This window comes from Aulonocara stuartgranti (assembly GCF_965226115.1).
Source record: "Aulonocara stuartgranti genome assembly, chromosome: 3".
Classification (NCBI taxonomy): domain Eukaryota; kingdom Metazoa; phylum Chordata; class Actinopteri; order Cichliformes; family Cichlidae; genus Aulonocara; species Aulonocara stuartgranti.
This window is the reverse complement of record NC_138941.1, coordinates 76,377,992-76,388,608: the sequence shown is the minus strand read 5'-3', so window position 1 is coordinate 76,388,608 and position 10,617 is coordinate 76,377,992. Positions and strand designations below refer to the sequence as shown.

The window sequence follows — 10,617 nt, the reverse complement described above, 5'->3', positions numbered from 1 at the left end:
GATATGCAGGTATTCCTGGGTCCTGCAGACTATCACCTAAAAACAATAAACAAAATGATTTTCTAAACTGTAGCAATGTAATGTACGTATAGTGTCAAATACATTGTTGTAGTCTTCATCAGCTTTAATTCACATGGAAGTGTTCCTAAAGTCATATGCTGTAATGATATTTACATTATGAAAACATGATTTTGGACATTTCAGGTTTTTCACTTCAGCAGATAAAATGAATTGAGCAAAATCAACTCAAAATATTCCCACACGCCAGAACGTCCTCTCTTCCTCGCTGGCTCCATATCTGTCAGTGGAATGATCACCTCGTCGCTCTCTGTCACCATCAACACACTCCACGAATCCCGTGGATGATTCACTTCCTTATATCCGTTTGAATCAGGTACCGAAGCGGTTACGTGCGTAATGAAGCTTCGGACGTCACTGGTCACGTGACTTTTGCCAAACGAAGCAAGCCTTGACACAGTGCTTCTGAACCAGTGTGTTGTTTTTTTCGACACACGCTCCGGAGCGCCAGCTTCAAGCGGGCCATCACTACATCCAGAATTGCTGTGCGTTGCTGACCTACAGCAGACAAGAGCTTCTGGACATCTGGACTCATAACTCCAACAGTTTTATCGCTGATCTCCGACTCATCCCAGAGATCTCCAGAACACCGGAAGCTGCCCACTCTCCCCGGCTGTGCAGAAATGCATGCAGACGGCGCCGAGAACATAAACAAAAGGCGAGGTAGGCACGGCCCAGATATCAAGGAGACATTGAACAGATGTTGATTTTCCATCTGAACCATCAGAATCCTCAGGATTGAAATGTCAACACAAAACCAAAGTTGAAACAACATTGAAATACTGATGAAACCTGACACTGACATTGAAATAACATTGATTCACTGTTGTTCTGTCATCGTTGATTGTTGATCTATTTATAGTTGACAAGGTGACAACAATCACGTTGAAAAACCATCGATTTATGGTTGAACGGGAAATTAAAGCTGCTACCACTTGGACTATTCCATAGTCCAGCGGGAAATTCCATTTAAGCTCAGCAGAGTTGACCGGACATTTTGTCAGAACAAAATATATATTTACAATGCTTTTTTTTTGTGGGTTTTTTTTTTGTTTGTTTGTTTGTTTTGTTTTGTTTTTTTAGCAAATTGTTGCAGTGATTTTGATGCGTTTCTTTGAATTTGAATCTCGGCTGTATCAGGTAAGAATGTAAGAATTTAATTATACGTTATTTGAAGGTCGACATATGTATGAAGGAGAAAAGTATAAATTTCACAGAAAACACCAACGCTGAAAAAAGAAAATGTTTTCATGACATACATTCATGTCTTTCCGTTATAAAGCTACAAAGGTGCTTTTGTTAGCCCTGCCGTCGGCTTGCCCACTGTGTACCCCGACTCTCGCTCTATGGCTCCTGTATGCAGAGTTAAATCCCTCAAACGATTTACAAATGTATGCAATATGATCCAGAAACGTAAAGTTGCCTTTACGGATGTGTCTACGGATGTGTACAATGCTTGTGTTAAATTTGAAGATTTGACCGCGAAAGAGTCACCTGAGACCGAATGACCACATGACATGCCCACGTGATTTTCCGTGACTTTAATAATGAATGTTGGTTTTGTAACGGTTTTGTAACCAATGTAACGAATAAATTCTTTACAAATCCTACCATGTGAATTCATGGATTTTTTTTTTCACATTCTGTCTCTCACAGTTGAAGTGTACCTCTGGTGCAAATTACTGACCTCTGTCATCATTTTAGGTGGGGGAACTTGCACAATCGGTGGCTGACTAAATACTTTTTTGCCCCACTGTATATGTTAGCAATAATATAGATATGTAAGTATATTACAGAAATGGGTCTATTATGGTCAAGGTAACTTTATTTATACCCATGGGCAAGGTAAATTTGCTTTACAGAAAAAATGACAGCATTTGGCATCCCTTTAAAAACACACATACCTAGTACAGATATAAACCTCACTGTGGCACATATATAGTAATTTTAATATTTCGAATCAAAAACAGTTCTTATTTAATTCAGTGACAGCAACGGGGACAAAGCTATTTTTATAACGCTTTGTCCTGCATCTCGGAAATAGAAACCTCCGTCCTGAGGGAAGAAGCTGAAATTCACCCCTTAGAGGATGGGAACCATTTTTAAGGATTGATAAAGCCATCCTCTGTACCTGCTCAGAGTACAGGGAGGCTAAACAAGACTGTGGCTCACCTATCAGACGACTGGACCATCTCACTATCTGATTCAGAGAGGTTTTCTCTGTGACAGAGGTCTGACCGAACCATGCCACCAAACAAAAGGATAAAACAGACTCGATAAAAGAACGAGAAAACAAAGTTAACATTTTTTGTCAATGTGGAAATGAGCAAGTTTCCTAAGGCAATAAAGGTGCTGGTGACCCTTTTTACAAACTGATTTGCAATTTTGATCAAAGTTCAGTTTTTCATTGATTATGGTCCAAAGATATTTATATGATTGTACTTGCTCTATTTTCTGACCTTTAATTAAAGTGACTCCGTGCCCATTTTGTTGTTTCCTAAAATCAACAACCATGTCTTTTGTTTTAGATATGTTCAGCTGGAGATAAGACTCCTCCCACCACTGAACAAAGTCATCAATGACTGGGCCGTGGTTAGTTTCACCCTCTTTCAGTAAGCTGACAATAACAGAGTCATCTGCATATTTAATAATGACCCTGTTTTCATGTCTGCCCTGACACATGTTTGTATAGAGAGTGAACAATAAGGGCGATAGGACGCAGCCTTGAGGAGAACCTGTGGAGGAGAACACTGGGTCAGACAGAACCCCATTTATTCTCACTCTTCGTGACCTGTCACTTAGAAAAACTAAAATCCAGCCCACCAGGTTTTTCCTGATTTCAAACTGTTCTAAAAGTCTTTTAATTAAAATATGGGGCTGTGTTGTATTAAAAGCCGAAGAAAAATCAATGAAAAGAAGTCTTGCAAAAGTCCCTTTACTCTCTACATGTTTAAGAATCAGATTTAGTAAAGTCAAAAGTGCGTCCTCCACTCCTCTGTTGGGCCTGTATGCAAACTGCATTGGATCCAGCTGACCTTCAGTCTCTTCATAATCACATTTCTCAGGATTTTTTCAAAGACTTTCATTACAACTGAAGTGAGGCAACAGGCCTGAAGTCGTTTAGAATTTTTGGACGACTAGATTTAGGGACAGGAACCACGACTGCTTCTTTGCAAAGAGAGGGCACATGTTGTGTTTGCAAGGATTTATCAAAAATAGCCTGAAATATAGGACTGAGTTCATCAGCACAAGATTTAATTAGGCGGCCACTAATATTATCAGGACCCTGGCTCTTGTTCACATTGACTGTATGAAAGGCCTTTTTAACATCGCTGAGGTCAATGATAAAGTGCTGAGTATCTCTCAGTTTCTGTTTCAGTTCCCAAATATCCTCGCTAAAATCAGAAGAACTAAAACGAGCATAAAACATATTTAAAGCATTTGCAAAATCTCTGTCTGAATTAAAACCATCTAAAATGATCTGACTGCTGCTCTGGGGATTTTGAAACCCTGCTATGGTTTTCATACAAGTCCAGGCAGACCCAAAAATTTTTGCAGCAAATTTGCTTTCAAGAAGGTTTTTGTAGCTCTGTTTTGCTTTCAAGATCTCGATTCTCAGTTCCTTGGAGTGTTTCTCTAACAGGGTGACACTCTTTACACTCAACTCAGCACAGGGACACTGAGGAACCAAACCACAGTCCAAACCCAGGATAAAGAGGTTCAGTGAATGTGGTGTTGAAGGTGTGGAGGTGGATCAGAGTGTCAGAGGAGACTCTGTAGAAGGACAGAGTGCCAGCAGGAAAGTCCACATACACTGCTACTCTGTTAGAGACAGAGGAGGAGGAGGAGGAGACGGATTCTGATGTCTGGTTATGATAGACGGAATCAGGACGACCATCATAGCATGAAAGACTCCAGGACTGATCATTCCATCCAAACGCACAGTAATCACCGTCTCCTTTCCATCCAATTCTTCTGTAACTCACTGATATAAAAACTCTTCCTCTCCACTCGACCTCCCAGTAACAGCGACCAGTCAGACCAGTTCTACACAGCAGCTGGTGACAGCCATCAAATCTGTCTGGATGATCAGGATATGACTGAACCTCCTGCACATGTGTCACCTTCCTGTTGTTGTCAGACAGTTGGAGTTTTGTGTTCACTGTGTTTGTGTCGATTGTGAGTTGGCAGGAATCTGATGGAGAGAACAAACACAATCCAGCTGCAGTTATTGATCCATCATCTGTTCATTGATTGACACTTTGATGATGACTCCTGACATGATGAAGATGGTTGAATGTGTGCTGCTTTGTTTTCATGAATCCCATTAAAAACACACTTACACTTCCTCAGACCTGGTGTCAACCATCGGACTCCAGCAGGCTCCACCCTGAAAGGAGGAGGGGGGTCAGAGCAGCACAGTCAGCATGCATACATGGACATTACATGGCTCTCATATACATACTGTTAGACATTGATAAAGGAACAGTCCAACATTTTCACAAATACACTTCAATCCATATGTGGATAAAACTGCTGATAAGTTGGATTGATCCTGTATCTGCCTGTACACAGCTGTATTGAATGAAATATGAATGATTCAAACTCTGACCTTCATTATCTTAATATTCCTCTTATGTTAAGCTGGGGAGGAAACTGGCCTGCATTTGCTGTCCACCAGAGCGTATCAACAACAAAAAACAGCTTGTGCATCAACATAGACTATTTCCACAGTGAAATTTGAGTTCTAAGCATGCCAGAAACTATACAGAAAAGCCAAAAATGACTTTAAAAACCACCAGTATAGGCTCATAAAGGCCCTAAAGAGAAAAAACTAAATTTTAAGTAAATGTAGCACCGGCTTCTGCACTATGAGCATCATGTTAGCAAAGGTAGGAGAGTCAAGCACGAAAGACGGCACCGCAGAAAACATTTTTTCGGCGAAAGTTATGTTCAAAAAAAGTGCCCCTCCGACAGCCAAACCCATCTGTTCTCTGATTGGATTGTTACATTTGTGATTGACATGACATTGACCAATCAGATGAGAGGAAGAAAAATAGGGTCAAGATTCGTACTTGTAACTTGCAGGGGTTTTTTTTGGCTAAGTCCACACACAAATCTTTTTTACACACACAAATCTTTTTTACACACACACACACACACACACACATATTCTTTTTACACATACAAAACTGATTTACAAGTAAAAAATATTTATGACCACATTTTGAGCCCATAGTTTTCATTCAAAGACTTTATGGCTTTAATACCTGGTGGGCCGGTCTGTAGTCAAAATGCCCAATTTTCTGTCCCAGTCCAGCACTGCAGGTTAATACTGGCAGTGTCACCATGCCAGCTGACTGTATTTCATCATCAGCCAGTGTTGTTCTTGATCAATATTACCAAAGTTTACCATAAGGCAGCATAGAAAGTATTTACTTGCTTTCAGGTTTCATTCAAATGTTAGTCTTTTCATTTGTTTCCCCACTTTTTTCCTGTTTCAAAATCAAACACCAGTTTGTGAGAAGATTATCTTCTTTTTTTAATAGGCATTGGTTTTGCATTGGCTAATTTGCCAATTGTATGTTAAAAATGTTTTTGCCCAAAACATATGTGCACTACATGTCAGTAAAAATACTATGCAAATATTGATGTCCTTATCTGCTGAATAAACACTGACTGATTGTATCTCTTGTACTTTATCAACGCAGTATCTAAAAACTTTGCACCGTAGTGGTTAAAATCTCTTTCTAATAAGAGTTAAAAGCGCATTTGGTTATTAGGTTTATAGGGTTATTGAATTATGGTTAACAGTTGGTAGAATTGTTTTTAGCATTATCTGCCAATAACATCTGCCACCTTTCCAAATCTGTGCCCCTACCTGCCCCCCCCAACAAAAGTTTTCTAGACACGCCACTGTTAACGTTAGCTGTAAGTCACAACTAACCAAACAAGCTGGTTATGAAACTCTTTGGGAAGGTCAATGCCAGGGTGCTGGTGAGGAGAGTCCGTCCGTTAGTTGAACCTCGGATACAGGAGGAACAATGCAGTTTTCGTCCTGGTCATGGAACACTGGATCAGCTCTTCATCATCTCAAGAATACTTTAGGGTACATAGGAGTTTAGAGAACTTGAAGAAGGTATTCGACCATGTCCCTTGGTGGGTCCTGTGGGAGGTGCTCCGGGAATATGGGGTGTCTGGCCCATCACTACGGGCCAGAATCCTTATACACCATTGTAAGAACTTGGTCTGCATAGCCGGCAATAAGTTGGACTTGTTCTTGGTGGGTGGTGGACTTCGCCAGAGCTTCCCTTTGTCATCAATTCTGTTCATAATTTTTATGGACAGAAATTCTAGGCTTCTAGGCTTAGCCAAGTGGGTGAGAAGCTCAGCCATTTGAGAAATGCTAAGAGTAGAGCCGCTGCTGATCTAGAGAAGGATGCCTCATCTAGAGATGATCTAGAGAAGGATGCCTCCTGGGGGCCTGAAGTTAAGGTTATTGGAAGTCAAGTCCCTTTGGATAAGTTAACTGATACCCTCGGTCTGCTTACTCCTCATCTTTCTCACACTATAAGGAATCTCGGAGTGTTTTAGATAACTATTTTAAATTAGAGAAGCAAGCATCCACTGTAGTGAAAACCAGGTTACGCGAAATTGCCAATCAAAGCCTTATCTTTCTCGAAGAGATCAAGAAACACAAATTCATGCCTTCATCACTTCTAGTCTGGATTACTGAGATTCTCTCTATTTCTCTTCATTGCTCACAGTTAGTCCAAAATGCTGCTGCACGTCTTTATCGGGTGTTAGAATGCACACATCACTTTAGTTCTGGCTCCATGTCAAATATCATATTAATTTTAATATTAGTTTACTTACTTTTAAAGTTACAAATAATATGGCACCCAGTTATTTAAGCCAACTCCTCAACATGGATGACCCCAAAAAAGCACTGATATTGTCTAACCAGATGTTCTTAGTACAACCAAGGTCTCAATTGAAGCATAGAGGAGATCTGGCATTTACAGTAGTATCACTCAGACACTGGAATAATCTGCCAGAGGATATTTGACTTCAAAGTCTATTCAGTCTTTTAAATCACATCTTAATGCTCACTTTTTCACTTTGGCTTTTAATTCAAGTTCAGAAAGATCATTTCTAACCTTCACTAAAGCGGTTTCTATGAAAGCTGACTAAAACTCTTCAAATAAGACCTTCCTCTCCAGAGGACTTGACAGCTACTCTTTCAAGAATTTTTGATATGAAAGGAAGGCTGGAGTTTAGCCTATAATTAGCTAAAACCACTGAGTCAAGAGATGGTAAATACATACAAGAGAATGATGGCCATGACAACCCAATGCCCAGTGAATATTTCATGCAGCAGAAACCCAAGAAAGAGAAGCAAGAGGAGGAACCATCATGTAAGGAGAGGCCCCTGCACGATATGTACCACTGGCAGATAGACACTTCCTCGCACATCCAGAAATCCTATCAGTGGTTGGATAAAACTGGACTGAAAAAGAGCACAGATCCATACCTGAGAGTGTCCAGTCTCCAGCCTAAATCCCTCAGACCAGCTGACAGCAGCTCCATTCCTGAGCCCCCTGGTTGATTGTAGCTCAGGTCCAGCTCTCTCAGATGGGAAGGGTTGGCACTCAGAGCTGATGCCAAACAAGTACAGCCTTCCTCTGTGATCAGACAGCCTGACAGACTACATACAAAAAAAACAGCAACAATTCAATCTATTTGCATCCTTTCAATTGAATTAAGCAGCATATAAGTGATGATTCCCATCAGTCATCTCACGTTTCTTAAGAGTGTAAGGGAGCACCCTACAAATCGAGGTCACGATTCAACTTTCTAGGAGAGACTGCTGTTAAAAAAAGGAAAAAAATATGTAGGTTCCACCTTTGGCTCATACCATCACCAGGCAAATTGAAGATATAGCAGGGGACACTAAGACACAGTTGTTGAAGAGGTACATAATTCAGGTTAATGAGTCTACTGAAATTGACGGCTAATACTACTTGTATGTGAAAGATATATGTGTGCATGACAACATTTTTTTTTGCGCTGTCACTACCAAGCAAAACCAGTGGTGTAGAACTATTCAAAATTCTGAATGGTTACATATCAGAAAAACTGGATTGGTTTCTCTTGGTCTGCATATACACAGAGAGCTGAGTGGAGTTTGCACTTGACTGCAAGTCTATGCACTGTCATTTACAGGGAAATTGTGATTATCCAAAAAATGTTACTTGAACCTAAAAACACAATAAACAGTGTCATTAAAGTCATTAACTACATCAAAGCGAATGCCCTAAACTCAGGTCTATTCAAGCGGCTTTGTGATGAGATGGATGCAAAGCACAAATGCCTTCTCTTACACACAGAAGTAAGATGGCTAACTAAAGGGAGATCCTTGGTCAGAATTTGAGTAATGAAAGCTTGTGCCGAGACTTATTCCAGGAAAAAAACTGTGATCCAAACCAAATTGTGAAGTATGGTTGACATAAGTGACAAACATTGCATGTCCTTGTCTCCCATTACTCCCAAATGGACTGGCTTCTTAGGTGGGAAACAAACAGCACTGACATACAAGAACAAAGCATACACAAAGGAGAAGGAAGAAAAAAATTGAGCATATGCACTATTGGATTGATGGAGCATGTTTTACAGATGAAATGGTGCCTCAGATCATAAAGACTCATAGATGAGTACAATTGATGCTAATAAGACAAGATAAGTGCTGCAGAAAAAAACATCAATCTGCTGAATTTAAGTTTTTATTTTACCGCTGAATTCATTAACATCAAGAATAGATGGAGTGAAAATCATTATCATATCATCATTACATAATTCTGTGTGGTTTTCTCATTTTAGCTAATTTCAGCTCTAAAATATATACTACCAGCCAGGTTTGGACACACTTCATTTAATGTGTTTTCTTTATTTTTGTTACTTTCTATAATGTAGATAATAGCCATAATCAAACCTAGCGTAATAAGACTATCTATAATGATCAAAACAGCACAACAAGGAACTCAGAACAGAAGTATTGAATCCTCTTCTTTTTATTCTTTTACTGGACAGAGAAAATGCGGAGTGAGAGTATGCAAAGTATGTATAATTATTTTATTCAATCATTACTTTCCGGAAAGGGATGTGCACGAGGCTAAGCCACTTGCAGATCTGAAGCATTAAGCTGGATGTGTATAACATAGTCAGTTATACGTCACACACAGTTTCGATCAAAACAACTTCTGCGCTTCACTCTGCCTACTTCCTCTTTTCTGTCTGCATCCTGTTCCTTTGCAGCTCTGCACAAAGCGTTCTGCACAGTTTCCTGTCTCACTCAGCAATCTATGACCTTTCACATACTGTATGACTGAAAGATGGCCTGCTTTAGTATACTGGCCTACATAAAACAATATAATCAGAAAATAAGCACTAAGAATATATATTTATTTCCTAACAGAAGCCATAATATAAAATACAAAAGACTCAAAACTGCTGGGTCACAAGGACCCAGAACAGTGACACCTAGGGTGTTGCCTAGGGATGGGTATCGAAACCTGGTTCTTGTTGAGAACCGGTTCCCACTGTTTCAATTCCCTGGAATTGTTTGCCGTTTTTGCAAATGATTCCCTTATCGATTCCAGTCGCCCAGTAGTGGTTTTAGATACGGGCGACACAGGCGGTTGCCCGGGGCGGCATCATGGTGGGGGGTGGGATCACAGGCATTGGCATTGGCAAAAAAAAAAAATGCTCGTACTCATGCTGCCCCAATGTCAGCCAGCGCATATTGGGAATGGCATAGGCACCAATCGGTTTTCTATCACCCATTTATTCACTGCAAACCGTTTTATTCTCCGCGGGAGTTTGCTTCATTCATCCTGGCCGCTGTTTACATCCCGCCAGACGCGGATGCGCAGGCAGCTCAGTGTGCACTCGCGGAGCAGATACTGCACATGGAGCGGACATTCCCGGACTCTCTCATCATTGCTCTTGGGGACTTTAACAAAGCCAATCTGAGCCATGAGCTTCCGAAATATAAGCAGTATATTAAATGCCCGACCAGAGAGGAGAGGACATTAGACCACTGCTACAGCACGATCAGCGGGGCCTATCGCGCGGTGCCCCGCGCTTCACTCGGACTTTCTGACCACGTCATGATCCACCTAATCCCCGCGTACAGACAGAGGCTGAAGCTCTCCAAACCTGTCGTGAGGACTAAAAAACTGTGGAGCAACGAGGCTGTGGAGGAGCTTCGCACGTGTTTGGAGTCTACAGACTGGGACACAATGAAGGCTGCTTCTAACAGCTTGGACGAGTTCACGGACACTGTCACCTCCTATATCCACTTCTGTGAGGACAGCATTGTGCCATCACGCACCAGGGTGAGTTATAACAATGACAAACCCTGGTTTACTCCTAAACTCAAAAAGCTGTGGCTGGAAAAGAGAAAGGCGTTCAGAAGCGGAGACAGGGACTGCTACAGAGAGGCCAAGTACAGGTTCACTAAAGAAGTGGACATTGCTA

At 40.9% G+C, this 10,617-nt stretch overlaps 1 protein-coding gene across 1 annotated transcript in view; it reads right to left on the bottom strand.

The window, feature by feature from the left end:
* Nucleotides 1–1,442: 1,442 nt before the first annotated feature.
* The window catches only part of LOC309703495 (protein NLRC3-like), a 33,052-nt gene continuing 23,877 nt past the window's right edge, over nt 1,443–10,617 (bottom strand). Inside the window, exons 7-9 of the mRNA XM_082528367.1 lie at nt 7,613–7,786; nt 4,422–4,468; nt 1,443–4,273 (exon numbers count right to left, since the gene is read on the bottom strand). Of these exons, the coding sequence (XP_082384493.1) occupies nt 3,744–4,273; nt 4,422–4,468; nt 7,613–7,786 (751 nt within the window). The 3' untranslated portion in view covers nt 1,443–3,743. The remainder of the gene's footprint in view (nt 4,274–4,421; nt 4,469–7,612; nt 7,787–10,617) is intronic.